Source organism: Tachypleus tridentatus, chromosome 2, assembly GCF_004210375.1.
Source record: "Tachypleus tridentatus isolate NWPU-2018 chromosome 2, ASM421037v1, whole genome shotgun sequence".
Classification (NCBI taxonomy): domain Eukaryota; kingdom Metazoa; phylum Arthropoda; class Merostomata; order Xiphosura; family Limulidae; genus Tachypleus; species Tachypleus tridentatus.
The window spans coordinates 136,478,775-136,495,648 of NC_134826.1; the positions used below are offsets into that span (position 1 = coordinate 136,478,775).

Genomic DNA, 16,874 nt, shown 5'->3' on the forward strand with positions numbered 1-16,874 from the left:
TTGAAATAAGTAGCTTGAGCACTGGCGCCTTAGTGGGTGTCGAAATAAGTAGCTTGAGCACTGGCGCCTTAGTGGGTGTCGAAATAAGTAGCTTGAGCACTGGCGCCTTAGTGGGTGTCGAAATAAGTAGCTTGGGCACTGAAGCCTTAGTGGGTGTTGAAATAAGTAGCTCGGGCACTGACGCCTTAGTGGGTGTCGAAATAAGTAGCTCGGGCACTGACGCCTTAGTGGGTGTCGAAATAAGTAGCTTGGGCACTGATGCTTTAGTGGGTGTCGAAATAAGTAGCTTGAGCACTGACGCCTTTAGTGGGTGTCGAAATAAGTAGCTTGGGCACTGACGCCTTAGTGGGTGTCGAAATAAGTAGCTTGGGCACTGATGCCTTAGTGGGTGTCGAAATAAGTAGCTTGGGCACTGACGCCTTAATGGGTGTCGAAATAAGTAGCTTGGGCACTGATGCTTTAGTGGGTGTCGAAATAAGTAGCTTGGGCACTGACGCCTTAATGGGTGTCGAAATAAGTAGCTTGGGCACTGATGCTTTAGTGGGTGTCGAAATAAGTAGCTTGGGCACTGATGCTTTAGTGGGTGTCGAAATAAGTAGCTTGGGCACTGACGCCTTAATGGGTGTCGAAATAAGTAGCTTGGGCACTGACGCTTTAGTGGGTGTCGAAATAAGTAGCTTGGGCACTGACGCTTTAGTGGGTGTCGAAATAAGTAGCTTGGGCACTGACGCCTTAGTGGGTGTCGAAATAAGTACCTTGGGCACTGACGCCTTAGTGGGTGTCGAAATATTTAATAAACAAACAAATATAAAATATGAGTGTATAGGAACTGCATTTATTCTTTCATCAGCTAATCTTTAAACTCACTATAACTGTGGATTTGTCACCCGATGGGATTATGGTAAATTTGCTGATTTACAACGCTAAAATCCGGGATTGGATTCCTCACAGTGGACGCAGCAGATTGCTCAATGCAGTTTTGCTCTAAAACAAAGAAACGAACAAACAAAGCTTTCAGGTTATTCATATAAGAAACTTAAAACTTGAAATTGATGTTTACTGATTGGTTTAAAAAATTGACATAATTTCTCCGAACTATTTTGAATAGATAACTGGCTTAGTTTAGTTCAATTCAGTTTGCGCTTGAACGATACACATTTTACAGTATTACGTGTGTAAAAGGTATTTACAGTTGAATTATTCTCTGTAACAAATCGGCTTAGTTTATGATACATACATCAAACTACGGAAATAATTCCTCCAGTTTGAAATAAAAATAAACACATACGTTCAATCTAATAATATATAAAAGTACAGAAGATGTTAGTATAACATTATTTTAGAAAAAAACACACATTTTTTTTCGAGATATTTATTGATTTCTTTCTTAAGATCATGATAACCAATGGCACGGAAGATAAGACAGAGAACGTTGAAGGATACGAACATTCTCATGACTACAAGTGTGCAGGTGAGATACTCATTAGAATACTCTTCTCATATAGAAAGAACTAATTATTTTTTCTAAACATTTATTCATCATAACTAATACGTATCAAGGTGTTCGGCCGGAAAATAAAATCATCATAAATAAAATCAGTTCATCATGCTAGAACACGCTGTGGAAGGCAGTTGTGACAATAATTTATTATAAACGAACGTATAAACAATTCTAATAACAAAACAAAGATATTAAAAACAAAACAGAATTTAAAATATATCATAAAGGAGAAATTTTCAGAACGAGCAGCTGTTTTATATTTTAAAGTGATGGTTTCCACTTTTTTTAGCTTTATATAAAGTACAAAAATCATTACATATATACTTTTTTAACTTCCCAGGTAAAGATGACGATGAACAAGACCTGAATGTGGATGACGATGACACTGCCACCTATGGGCAACCACAGTATCCTTTTGTGCTAAGACTAATTTGTGCGTAAAATGTGCTATAAATATTTAAAAAAAAACACACACACAGAAGATTGCTTAGATTTTTACAGCAAATGAAACTTCAAATATGTGAGTTTCAGTTACATTCCACAGTAGCTTGACAGGTATGTGTAACACTGAGAGGCCTCCAACACAAGCGTAAACAAAAACGTATAAAAAACTAAAACTATTTTACAGAACGAATGGAAACTCAACTGAAATTATTTCAAGATTTGTACGGCTTTAAAAACACAATTTAAGAATTTTAAAGTAAATTTTCATCTTTTAATTTCATTTTGATACCGAGTAAATCATATTTTTTCACAGAGCGTTAATAGCACTGTGTAAAACAATGTTCTGAGATCAATATTGTACTTGACTAGCCAGATGGCCATGCCAAGAACCGTTATCCCGACATCACAATTTCCAGTGCAAAAAGCCAAGGAAAAAGCCCAGGATCTTAAGATACTTTTCATGAGAAACATCATGAGTCAATGAAGGAGGGGAGCGTCAGAAATACCTATTTTTTCCTATTTGTTAAAAATATCTTGTATTTCTCCATACTTAAAAATAGGGTAACCAAGAAATACGACCCGGCGTAGCCAGATGGTGAAGGCACTCGACTCGTAATCTGAGAATCACGGGTTCGAATCCCCGTCACACCAAACATGCTCGGCCTTTCAGCCGCGAGGCATTATAATGTGACGATTAATCCCACTATTCACTGGTAAAATAGTAGCCCAAGAGTTGGCGGAGGGTGACGATGACTAGCTGCCTTTCTTCTAGTTTTATACTGCTAAATTAGGGATGGCTAGAGCAGATAGTCCTCGAGTAGCTTTGCGCAAAATTCAAGAACAAACCAAACCCTCACCAAACTACATGAAAGAAAGGTGTTACAAAATACAATCCATCTCCTTTGAAAGAAAGGTGTTACAAAATACAATCCATCTCTTTCTGTGTGGTTACATTATTTATCTTCCAGTTTTAATTATTTCGTTGTCCCAGCCGTGGGGCGTTATAATGTGACGGTCAATGAAACAAAACCTGTCTTCTAACTTCACCTAAATTAGGGACGGCTAGTTGTAGGTTTCCAAAACAATATCATAATTATTGATGTTACAATCTAATTTATAGCTTTACTCTGTAAATGTTTTACAAAATGGGGTTTTGACAACCATTTTTCAAGTAGAATGGTTTCTTAACATTCCTTCCAAGGTACACAGAAGCTGACATCATATTTTGTTCTTCGAATAAACCTTTGGACATCAACGATGGACAAGACCTTAAGAGTGTGATGTTAATGTAAGTCTTTCAGTTGAATGTTTCACTGAAATCAGTGAGAAACGTTTCACTCATTTTCTAATGAAATCTTGAAAAATGCTGATTGTGTAGCAGTAAGGTATTATAATAGAAAAAAAAATGTTTGAATGAAAGAGACCAATATTCGCAATGCTTCTCCACCATGCAAGCCCAACATAGCTAATTTTAACATGAGAAAAAACCGTGAAACACAGAAAAATCAAAAACTGACTGTGTCACTAATTTAGACCTGCAAGGAGGTATCTTGGTATTAAATCCCGCGTAATCGCTTAAAAATATGGTCGTGTAATTAAGAGAAAACCCAAAATTTATGCTTTAAACAAAAACCCAAAAGTGAGCAAATTCAACTTTTTCAAAGTATTCATCTTGATTGAGGTACATTTGACCGCTTAGGAGCGAAAAATATTAATTTTCTTTTGATTAGTTTACCTATGACACCACAAAGTCTTTAGAAAGGCCTAAATGAAAATAAAATGAAAACATCGTCAAGATGTGTTTGAACAAAGTATAAACCCTAACAAGTTTCAATTCAGTTAGTCCATAAACTAAGGAATGATAGTCGGTTGAAATGTTTTCGGAATAAGAAGAAATAGTGGTAGGAAAAAGAATAAACAATGGAAACACAGTACGTCTTTTTGGGGAGACATAATTAACACATAAATTCATGCCCAATTTGTATACTGCAATTAAAAATACATCTCACTAGTAAAATAGTAACACTGTATAATATTTGAAATTAACACATAAGATTATAACTTACTTGTATATGGTAGTACAACTTAATATGATATTTCTCAAGAATGGGTTGTAGCGTAAATGTTTATTAACCCAACAAGTACTGATGAGTTTTGTTGCCTAATTGCTTTTTGCAAATAAATTTTCCTTAACTGTTCATATATCTAATTAATTCTGTGTTTGTTTGTTGTAATAGTTTTATACAATGGGCTGAAATATATCATTGTTCAATGATTTTTATTTAAAATATAATTAGATATTGTAATCACAATGTTTGGTGTAATTGATTAACTTATTAAACATTTATAATATTATTGTGTTGTCTGGTTGATTAAACATTTATAATAATATTGTGTTGTCTGGTTGATTAATTATTATTCCTTTTTTACTATTTAGAGAAGATCACCCAAATATTATTGAAAGAATCAAATGGATTTCTCAGAATGGTAACCCTAACATAAGTTAAAATTTCAAATATTTTGTAATGTAATAAAAACAGTAATTTTTTTATTGATCAATGTCATATTATCAAGGTAATTATTTACCATTGTTCATCAATGTCAGTGTGATCCTGGTAATGTTTTATTCATGTCATTGTTAAACAACCCAGTTTTGTTTTATCAGTGTCATTATAATTCAAATTTTGTCTTATGAATGGATTACACTAGGTTTGTTTTACCCACATCAATGTCTAAACCTCTGAACTGTTTGGAGTAAGATATTCTAAAAAAATAGTGTTAGAGTAAATGAGTTACTGCATAATATTGTAATTTAAATAAATAATTTTGAAGTGATTAACTGTACAGATAACTAACCTATTTTGATGTAATTTAACATAATGAGTAAAAAGAAAATGTATTTAAGATATTCGTTTAGGTATTGATAAAGTTCTGTGAACTCTTTCTGATACTCAGTTCTGGTTGTTCTTGTTCAGAAAACCGATGTTCTAATAACGTATCTGATAATATTTCCAGAACATGAACAAAATCAAGAGCCTTCTCCAACAACTGGAGAACAAGAGACAGGGTGAGTTACAAGACTTCTCTGATATATTTCTTTCAAATGTATATAAGTATAGTGTCAATAATTATTTTGGTAATTTGACATCAAATGCAATGTCCGCTGGAAAGGAGAGGAATAATGCTACACATGATGGGGCTGATTCTAAAATTAAATTAATGGATGACATAAGCTTCAGAACAAAGACATCTCAAGAAGGCTAATTCCCACGTATTTATTTGCGCCCTTAATAGTGGGGGCCCAGCATGGCCAAGCGTGTTACGGCGTGCGACTCGTAATCTGAGGGTCACGGGTTCGCATTCCGGTCGCGCCAAACATGCCCGCCCTTTTAGCCGTGAGGGCGTTATAATGTGACGGTCAATCCCACTATTCGTTGGTAAAAGAGTAGCCCAAGAGTTGGCGGTGGGTGGTGATGACTAGCTGCCTTCCCTCTAGTCTTACACTGCTAAATTAGGGACGGCTAGCGCAGATAGCCCTCGAGTAGCTTTGTGCGAAATTCCAAAACAAACAAACAAACCTTAATAGTGGGACAGTTTTACATATTTTAAAGACCACTGGAAGATTTCAAACATTCTCCACAGAACTGTCTTTGGCCAAAAAGTTAAAATTGAAATGTCGTCTACTGTTATAAACTTGATATAAAAATTTAATTATCTATCTATAAGTGTGTTGGTATTTATAAACAAGCAGACAGTTGCAAAAAAAGGTCTTTATGAATAGGCCTAACCTTAGATATCTTGTTTGTTTGCACACTTACTGCAAATGTCAAACTCAAACAGAAAGACCGTTCACCACGTAAGTTTCTAATAACACTGCACAACAATTTTTTTGAAAAGTTTTTGCTGATTGTGACAGGTACCTGGCGGGTATGTACAAATATAGTTTTGGTTTTGCTTCATCACGTAAAAACTCTGAGAAATAGACAGTTAACTGTTTACCGGCAATAACATATTTAATTGCGTTTATGTTTCTAATACGCTATTAAGTTCAACTTGAATAAAAGTGTTTTCCTTCTGATTTTCGTTTGTATTCAATGTCCGGTGCATCACGTTGCAGTGTCCAATAGTAGTCAGCAAGCATTGACGGATTCCAGTTGCTCTGATATCGTTTTTCCATTGTAGCAAAACTGAAGATTTCGATGAAACGGTACGTGATGGGCAAATTTGGATGTGATTTTCGTGATCAGCAGCCAAAAATTATAAGGAACACTCAACAGTGTTCAAGAAGCAAAAAATTGGTTGTGCAGTGTTACCTGTCTTACCAAAAACTGTCTTAAGTAGCCCTGAAAAAATCTCAGTACAAAGTAATAACCAATATACTGAGTGTTAAACCCGTTAGGAAATCAATATATATAGAGTGCTAAGCCTTCTGATAGTTCATATTTATGACATTTTAATAGTTGAAAAATGAATGATTGAATTCAGTGATGACGAGAAAACCCACTTGTAGAGAAAAATATATATTTAAAAACGGCTGGTATGGGTTGAGAAAATTTTTATATAGAGGAGTGAACAACGTTTCGACCTTCTTCGGTGAACCTGAAAGAGGTCAAAACGTTGTTCGCTCCTCCACATAACATTTTCTCAACCCATACCAGCCGTTTTTAAATATATAATGATTGAATTTCAAACTTTTATTGACTAAAATTATATTCAAAACATAGGTGTTATTATTCTTGAGTTCCCAATATGAGAAAGGTGAATAAGTTTCTGTTGTTTTTGGCTCTAATACCTGAAAAGATTTACTCCTGTTGTTGTATTTTGAGTGGATACACAAAAATCAGACGTCATACTTGAAAAACTTGACGATACGCTGCTGAATATTAATCCATTCCAGCAGTTGAGAGCATGATACTGAAATAACATTTTATTATCTGTGTTTTAACATGAAAATACTCTTAGTTAAGTCTTCCCAACTGGCTGGGTCTTAACAACTACATTTAAGTTCTGTGTACATACAAGTTCGTGACGTGTACTCAAAATTAAACAAGGAATTTTTTTCCCCTTCTTCTGTATGGAAAAGGTATACAATTTTGTTGAGAAATTGAAGTGTTATATATATATATGTGTTTTAAAATACTTTCTAGAAATCTTTAGGTTGCTATAATTAAGTTAGATATTTTTTATTTTAGTAACGTAAGGCACATGCATAAGAATAATGCATATTTTCCACTGTTTTATAAATCTTATTTTCTCGTAAACAGAATTTTAATAAAACTCCATAGATAGGCACAGTTTGTCAGGAAAAATCCCCGACTACTCTCAGTCAATGATACAAATCTGTATGTTACAAATCCAATGTTTGGGATCAACGAATTATTTATTTATTCCATTAGGAAAGCCACTGTAACTCAACTTCAAACAATTTCTTTCTTCAAATTGAAAGTTAAGAAGTTAGAAAAACAGATTAAAGATGAGGATAAGATGAAATGTTTGATTTGTATGGTAAGTGAAATAGATAAGTTTTACATAATAATGAAAGCCTGTAATTCGAGGTATGTCAATTTCCTCCTTACACAGAGAAGGTGTATAGAAACTAAAAAATATTCATTGTTTTCCAATTTGTTTCCTGCATTTTTCATACAAGCTCAATGTTTCCAAAGATAACACGAGCTTCAATGCTTTTAAGTCAAATATTGATGGATAATATTCTTGGGTTTCACTATTATACATTTTTTAAGCTTAAGAATTTAGAAAATTAATATATTTAAAGAAATAATATTTCTTTGATGATATGATTATAAAAAAATTAGGAGTAAACGACAATATTTATTGTCTGTAGTTAACGCAAGTGCTTGAAATAACGACAGTAAAAATATACTTTATTTTGTGAAAATTCCTTGGTTGACATGGGTACTTGGAGTAAAAAATGAGATATGAAAACGTTTGATTACCAATAAGCAGTAGATTCAAATTTGAATAACTATATAATTATTAAGTAGAAATGTTAACTAACACTATTTTTGGCTTCCAGGCACTGAGAATAGACTATGTAAATTGTTGAACAAAAAATTTATATGAGTACTTCAATTAAGTGTTCTTTTTTCCTAGTATATAAAACCCAGAAGCATTTATCTTGCAGACAAACTTCTTTGTCCAGTTTCCTATTCATTGGCCAATTAAATGGATATTTTTAAACTGGCATTTTGTTCTATTCTTCTGTAATCCTTTATTTTATCTTACTAAAATAATTAATTGCATGTGAACCAGTGGCGGCGCCAGGATATTTTCGTTGGGGGGGGGGCTGAGGTAAACTGTGGAGGGCTTCCCAAAATGCCATCAATATGAAGTATAGATGGTAAATTATAATAATGTAAATACCAAGGTACATTTCAGAAAGGTGTGCTATTTTGAACTGCGTTTTCAATGTAGTTTTCATTGGAAACTCATACTCTGATTAATAATTCATTATTACAAATTAGAAATAATCTGTTTATGAAAATATGCATGTATGTAAAAGAGGAAGCTAACCTAAGTTCCACCCAAGGTAATATATAATAATAAAGAAAATCAAGATGAGATTAAATTGAACATTTGATATACCATTAAGAATAAAGCTACAAATCAATAGAAATATAACACGAAGACATAGTTTACATAGCAGAAACGAATTATCCCATGTGAAGTTAATACACTCTGAGGAAAAGTAAGGTCACTATCAGGCTAACTATCTTTCATCATGTTGTGTTTATAGTCAATATTACTTCAAAACAATGCGCCTGTTCTGATGATTGGCAGCAAATGTGTTTATAACAGTATCAATATCGAGTTGTTTTGCCCTCCTGGAGTTTACTGATATGACAGCAAGGTTGCTGGTGTGGTTGTTACCACTGCTGTTGTACAAGTATGTCTTGAGAAGCTTCAGATATGAGAAACTCTCTCACAAGCAGCTGAAGTGACAGACAGGATCACAGCAATGCATACAAGTTTGTGGTGATATACGAAGGCATCCTTGTATGGCTCCAGCATGGTTGCAAGCTCCAACGGTGTGGATACTTCCTGCCCCTTGTCTTTCTTCCCGGCAATTAGCAGGTTCAACTGGTGGACCTCCACTGCGAGGTCATCCTCTGCCACACCATAGTTTGCTGCCATTCTTAAGAGTGCTTGATTGTCTAAAAATGTGGAGTGTTTGGAGTTCAATGCAGTTGCACCCATCGGAACACTGCAGGCTCAGAGGAGAATCTTCTATTTAGCTCGTTGAGCATCCTTCTATGATGGCATAGAAGGTGTGTCTCCTGGCATCTGGTGTTGGTTCATCTCTTTGGCTAGTACTAGATGTGATTATGCATTCGTCCAGGTGTCTGGGGGCAGATCGCTGTCCACCTTGACGCACCATCTCAGTGCGTATTCCCACTTTCTTGGATATTGAATGGTCATAGTAGCACCAAAACAAAATAAATTGTTTTTGACCTTCACAGAAAGGCTGGTTTCTTCATAAGTTCACATTATTCATACAGGTCAAACTGTGACTGTGATATTGTTCTTATTATCATAAGTGTGACAAGCACCTGTTACAATAATGTAACTACTACATTACATCAAATTAGGCACTTCTTAATAGCCCAATGACAATTTCAAAATTCATTCCATAATTGTTTAGAAATATTATTTGGTCAGTTAACATGTAAGGTTATTATCTAGTCATAAGTATAACATTAAATGGATTGTAAGTCACAATTTTAAGTGTATGCCACAATCATCAGTACAATTTTGGATGGCTGATACACAATGCAAAATGATCTCACAACCGGCTAAATGCTTCATAGTTTTGACCTATACACAATACAATTATACATGAATGATATGTTTTACTTTTCAATAAAAGATAAATGAAATTAATTGGTAAATACCTGTGAAACCTTTGGTTTATCAAGTAAAATCCCTGATGATCTGTTGTAACTTGAAATCAACGTGGTTGTCTCATCTTCGTCAAAGCTCAAAATAGAATGGCATTACACAGGAAGCGTCAATACAGCGCATGAGTTTCAGTGCATTCAGTACGTTGCAATAGGACGCATGACACATACTTCCGTCGTAATGAAGACGTTGAGTTCTACAGATCTATGTCTCTTTGATGTTAATTGTTAAGCAACAACGACGATTGTGTTTTCCATATTTTATGAATATATGTAGGTAACAATATTGGGGGAGCTGAGGGAGGGCTTGGCTCATTTGGAGGGGCTCAAGCCCCCTCCCTGGCGCCGCCACTGATGTGAACTAGTTTCCAAAATGTAGAAGCTTACATTTATTTTTTTTTAGAAATGTTGATTTATTTTATCAGTGCTAAGAGAGAGGGTATAATTTCACGAATTATGATGGAAACTCTAACAGAGGAAGAATAACTTACTTGCTGACTTTTTACAGGAATTTTACACAAAACCGATGGTGTCTGTGTGTTGCTGGCATGTTCACTGTGAAGAGTGTTGGCTGAGAACTTTGGTAAGTTCCTTAAGTTAGACGTCTTTAAGCTAAAGCCATGTCTGATTCTTGATCTCAGTCGAGGACACCAGAAAGAATATGATGTGTTAACTTCTACATCAATTAGTCAATAGATGGAATTTTTTATGACCAATGATGACTTTTCAAGATGATCAAAGTCATCACTGATCATCTTTCATGACCACCACATGGCACAAAACTAATGAAACATGCCTACCTAATGGGTTTATTTTGTTTAATTAGTGAAACATAAATGTATGTTTCTTCAAGTTTTAATACATTGCTGTAGCTTTCTTGTACTTCTTCTTAAGGTTTCTAATTCAGTATAAAGTCATTTTTTCCAGAGGTTTCATGTATTTCTTCTTCTCAAGATATTTAACTGTTAATGAACTTGACCTCAAAGTGTTGTTATTAGAGTGTAGAAAACAAAATAGATGTTATTGTTGAAAAAGCTTTGTAGTGAAGAGCTCCAGAAAGTGTGAATGAACAGACTCTTAAATAAATGTAACAAAACACAGTAATTTTTAATTTTGTATCAGTAGTCTCATAATGAAAGAAAAATTCATAACATAATGAACTGCAAAATAAAATGCAATAGTATCTAAAAGATTTTGATCATTTCAAAGCACTCAGTCAGTTCTAAAGATAAATCTTATTTGCTTCAGAAACTGCTGAAATAGAGAATGCAGGATTTTGAATACTTGGTGTTGGTTTAAGATTATCCTTAACTTAAGAGAACGTCGTCGGAAGATCTGTCTTAACAAACTCCTAGAATGGAAAGGACTAAGCTTAGAACATTTGAATACTGGTACAATAAAAGAAATTACCTTAATCCTATAAGAATTCTCAGCAGAGGGAAGCTTGGACTTAGAATATGAGTACTAGATGTTGGCGATAGGAAATAATTGATAACCCTCACCTTAACAGAAGTCTCTGTATCAGATATACTTGACTTAACAACTCTAGAATTGGGAGGATTAGTCTAACAATCTAGAATTCATATTACTAGGTATGAATCAATGGAGATAACCTTTGCCACAGAGAATTTTCATCAAAGGTTAAATTAGGCTTGAATTTAACCTTCTGGAAGAGATGGTCGATTATACTTATCTTCAGAGGATTCACGTTAGAGGATCAATATACTTTAATGAAGCATTTGTTTGTTTCTTTGTTTTTGACTTTTGCACAAAGTTACTCGAGGGCTATCTGTGCTAGCCATCCCTAATTTAGCAGTGCAAGACTAGAGGGAAGACAGCTAGTCATCACCACCCACCGCCAACTCTTGGGCTACTCTTTTACCAACGAATAGTGGGATTGACCGTTACTTATAACGCCCCCACGGTTGAAAGGGGCGAGCATGTTTGGTGCGATGGGGATGCGAACCCGCGACCCTCAGGTTACGAGTCGCACGCCTTAACACCCTTGGCCATACCAGCCGATTTAATAAAGCCAGATAATGGAGAGGGTTAGGCTTGAAAATTAGCCTATTGGCCACTAGTTTTAATCCTAATAAAACTATATTCTAACAAGAAGAAGAATGCAGTTTTACTTCAAGACTAGTACTGAAAACATTTTACTTACTTTAAGGGAACTCCAGTGCACTAGTAATTAAAAGTAATAGTTTATACAATTGGTATTTTCACTGACACATTCCAATTTTCGCCCAATCACATAATGTTTATAAACATCACCACTGGCGAGCAATAAACACGGGGAAGATGTATTTAAACAACCTGATTTACACAAAACACTTGACATATTATTTACCTGAACAATAACTACTTGAACACACATTATGAAAGCTAATGTTATCCACTTCTTTATCTTTACTTCAGTAAACATAATCGGATTTAAAAATTGTTTATTTAGTATATTTTACTGACAAAAAATATGTGAACTCCATTACATGGTAAAACTAAGAAATATAGCTGAGTTTGGATTATTATAAAAAGTTTTGATGTGTAAGCATAAGTTTCCCATTATAGTTTTGACTTAAACTTTCTCTAAAGACTGCTTGACATTGTGCTCTATCATCACTTTTGTGTTGAGTTTCATACTGATTAAATAACTTCAGTAGTTGGTAGAAGACCAAGTAAGTCTATGGTGTTCACAAGCCTAGAAAACAAAATGTGCTATTGAAGAATATATTATTATTTAACGTAAATAACTTTTATTTTCATATCGTGTGACTATATGGCATGTATTTATCTATTTTCAATCCATGTGAAATGTGTTTGATAATGTGATTAAACTTCCTAGAATGTTACACCTTAATTACCTCTCATAAAAACCTATACTCGTCTAGTAATTCACATGTATCTATAGTGCAATGCGTACCAAATGTAAATATATTCCTGAAGAAATATTGGATGTTTTTCTTTATGTCCAAAAAATACGTTCTTACAACCCTTTATCTTTTATGAGATTTGTGTGTGTTTTCTTCTGTGTCTGATAAATACGTTCTTATAACCCTTTATCCTTTATCAGTTTTGTGTGTGTTTTCTTCTGTGTCTGATAAATACGTTCTTACAACCCTTTATCTTTTATGAGTTTTGTGTGTGTTTTCTTCTGTGTCTGATAAATACGTTCTTATAACCCTTTATCCTTTATAAGTTTTGTGTGTGTTTTCTTCTGTGTCTGATAAATACGTTCTTACAACCCTTTATCTTTTATGAGTTTTTGTGTGTGTTTTCTTCTGTGTCTGATAAATACGTTCTTACAACCCTTTATCTTTTATGAGTTTTTGTGGGTGCTTTCTTCTGTGTCTGGGAAGCATGAACTTGATGTGTTATAATTCAGCCATTACTTTACTTTAAGTTTTTGTAATGTTTTAAAAAAAATCTTTAAGAGTTTACCATGATTGTTCTATTTCACTAAAATCACATCCATGCAGACCGTTTATCACTTTTGTTTATTATTTTCAATTTTTTTCTAGGGAACTAAGAAGTTGTGCCCACAGTGTAACATGATTACATCACCCACTGATTTAAGAAGAATTTATCTTTAAAACAACAGTAATACTCTTCAACAGTTGTGAATAACTTAACCAAAAAATGAATGTTTTAGTTAAAAGCTTCCTGGAATTATGAAACCAAACTTGTATCAATTTTGTTTTGGGATTCTCACAAAAAGTGCTTGGTATCGTTCATTAATACTATTGTTTTCAATACTAATTATTGTATAATAATAAAGAAATATTTATGTTGTGTACAGTAAATATGAGAATAGTGTAAATGAAGTGCATTTATGTGTACAAATATAATTGGACCAGAAGAGGGAAACATTATTATTTTATGTAAAGTAAAAGTTTAATGATTGTAGCCAAAACCAGAACATCAAAACAAAATGTATTAAAGAATGTTTAATTAAAGAACTGACTTTTTTTTTTCCGAAAATAAAATGGTTATTGATCTTGGAAGTAGTGTTTGTTTTTGGATTTCGCGCATAGCTACACGAGGGATATCTGCGCTATCCGTCCCTAATTTAACATTGTAAGACTGGAGGGAAAACGGATAGTCATCATCACCCACCGCCAACTCTTGAGCTACTCTTTTACCAACGAATAGTGAGACTGACTGTTACATAATAGCACCCCCCACGGATGAAAAGGCGAGCATGTTTGGTGTGACGGAGATTCAAACCCGCGACCCTCAGATTGCGAGCCGAGCATCCTGAAGACCTTGCCTAGAAGTCTTGGCCCAAACATTTATTTTCGAACTACATAGCGTTAGTCTGGTATGTTATCGTACTGTTGCGTTTAGAGGAACATACGGAAAAAAATAAGCTTTATAAATTATCTAAGAATCACAGAAATTCAAAAGAAAACTAGAAGGGCATACACACGAAAACGAAAAGTTCCTACCTAACCTAACCTAACCTAACCTAAACCTAAACCTAAACCTAACCTAACCCACCTAAAATACACACCAAATAATTCCTTGTCATAAAAACATATAGGTCCAGATACTAAGAACCTCTTTCAATTAGGCCTAGCAGCACCTGGTGGCTAGCGTTATCGACTCGCAAATTGAAACTTGTGGGTTAGAATATCTCACTGAACATGTTCATCCTTTCAGATGGAGGTGCATTATAATGTGATGGTCAATGCTACTTTTGATTAGATTAGCCAAAGAGTCGGCAGTGGGTGATATTGATTACTTACCTTTCTTTTAGATTATCTTATGTGAGTTCACGACGGTTTTATGCGAAATTGTAAAGCAACAACAAAAAACTCATTGTGTTCTCCAGTTTGACGTTATTTCACAAACCACGTTATTTATAACTAAACTCGTTGGTTCATTGATGTGACCATTGAAGCACAATCATCAGAAGTAGTCATAAATTAAACGTTTGGACTTCTTGTACCTCTAACCCATTTTTGTCCGTTATTTACGGGTATTTTGAATAGACCATAGACTTAAGCAGAGATCCCTAGCTTTGTATCAAAGACAAAAATAAATAAATCCCTTAGTTTCTTGTTATTAGAGAAATAGGATCCCATTCTACATTCTGGAAGTAGTTATGTATGTGCCTAATCGACGTTTGTTTGTGCGCACAACTGCTCGACTGCCATCTGATGACAGTTATTCTCAATTTTGCAGTGATGGATTATGAGGAGGATAGCTGGTCAGCACTATCAACTCTTAGACTATTATTTTAAGAGTGGGATTGACTGTGACTTTATAACGCCCCTACGTGTGAAATTGCGATCATGTCCGGTGATGGAGATTCATGACGAGGGTAGCTGGTCAACACTATCAACTCTTAGACTATTATTTTAAGAGTGGGATTGACTGTGACTTTATAACGCCCCTACGTGTGAAATTGCGATGATGTCCGGTGATGGAGATTCGAACGCCATAACCACTGAAGCTACTCGACGTATGAGTTAATGATAAGACCTAACTATGCGACACTGGCTGTCTGATGAGTTTAATAGTGGTACCAGTTATGCACATCTCCGGTGTTTTGTTTGTTTTTTGAATTTCGCACAATGCTACACGAAGGCTATCTGCGCTAACCATCCCTAATTTTGCAGTGTAAGACAAGAGAAAAAGCAGCTAGTCATCATCGCCAACTCTTGAGCTACTCTTTTACCAACGAATAGTGGGATTGATTGTCACATTATAACGCCCCCATGACTGAAAGGGGCGAGCATGTTTGGTACGACCGGGATTCAGATTACGAGTCGAACGCCTTAACCCATCGGGCCATGGCGGGTTCAACCTAAAACACTGTGATTGACTATGAAACCTAACTCTCAAAGTTTTGATGATTTAAGCCCCCCAGCGGCTCAGTGGTAAGCTAGAATGTTAAAATCCAAGGTTCACTTCTCCACGGCGGAAAGAGGTCAGATAGCCCATTTCGTAAAATAATTATTTATTTGTTGGTTATGAGCTACATTTCTACTCTTAAAGCTATTACTAGCCTACACTGAAATAATCTTGTAACTTTGACAGCCTGCATGGGTATTAACATTTTACTAATAAAGCAGAGAACAAGAGGGTTTCTCGTCATCATGAAATAATCTTGATTTTAAAATATCTTGCCGTGATTTTCATTAAAAAAGTGTACATGTTGAATAACTTAGAGCATAATTTTAAAGACTGTAGGTCGAGTATCTTTTCTGAAACAATTATTTGTGATATAAGGTTCTAAGATTCTTAATTATCAAATCCTGATAGGGCTGAAACAATAGATATTGGTATTAATGATACAGCACTTGGCTACGTTTTGATTATTATTTGTAGATGAGTGAACAAACCTTGACTGTTTCTCTTTTCACGTCGTACTCGTAAAGCTTTTAATGTGCCAGATTCGATTGCTAAGAAATCGAATTTTTAAATTTTACACTCACAAATCAAAATTTAAATGTGAACAAAATTCCGATTGATTTGATTTTTGAATTTTGCGCAAAGCTACTCGAGGGTTATCTGTGCTAGCCGTCCCTAATTTAGCAGTTTAAGACTAGAGGGAAGGCAGCTAGTCATCACCACCAACTCTTGGCTACTCTTTTACTAACGAATAGTGGGATTAACCGTAACAGTATAACGTTCCCACGGCTGAAAAGGCGATCATGCTGGTGCGACCGGGATTCGAGCCCGTGACTCTTGAATTATGAGTCGAATGCCTTAACACACTAGGCTATGCCGGGCCCACAAAATTTCGAATAAGGCTACAAAGAACATGATTCTATCTAAGTGTTCCGAGTTCGTTCGTTGTTCATACTTGAGTTTGTATGAGGCTCGTTACGAATTACCATTGTTATACGTGTGTGTGTTTTCTTATACCAAAGCTGCATCGAGATATCTGCTGAGTCGATCGAGGCTAATCCGTAGACTTATCGATGTTGTATTTATTTAAAAATCCATTGCTAAAAGTATTTGCAATAGAATAAAAATATGACTGGACTAACACATGACGTCGAATT

At 34.9% G+C, this 16,874-nt stretch overlaps 1 protein-coding gene across 1 annotated transcript in view; it reads left to right on the forward strand.

Annotated features, from left to right (window-relative positions):
• Positions 1-13,859, forward strand: part of LOC143245202 (E3 ubiquitin-protein ligase Rnf220-like) — a 73,681-nt gene extending 59,822 nt beyond the window's left edge. The window contains exons 8-15 of the mRNA XM_076491258.1: positions 1,393-1,471; positions 1,842-1,908; positions 3,147-3,233; positions 4,383-4,432; positions 4,961-5,012; positions 7,342-7,450; positions 10,370-10,444; positions 13,380-13,859. Coding sequence (XP_076347373.1) covers positions 1,393-1,471; positions 1,842-1,908; positions 3,147-3,233; positions 4,383-4,432; positions 4,961-5,012; positions 7,342-7,450; positions 10,370-10,444; positions 13,380-13,451 — 591 coding nt within the window. The 3' untranslated portion in view covers positions 13,452-13,859. The remainder of the gene's footprint in view (positions 1-1,392; positions 1,472-1,841; positions 1,909-3,146; positions 3,234-4,382; positions 4,433-4,960; positions 5,013-7,341; positions 7,451-10,369; positions 10,445-13,379) is intronic.
• The last annotated feature ends 3,015 nt before the right edge of the window (positions 13,860-16,874 follow it).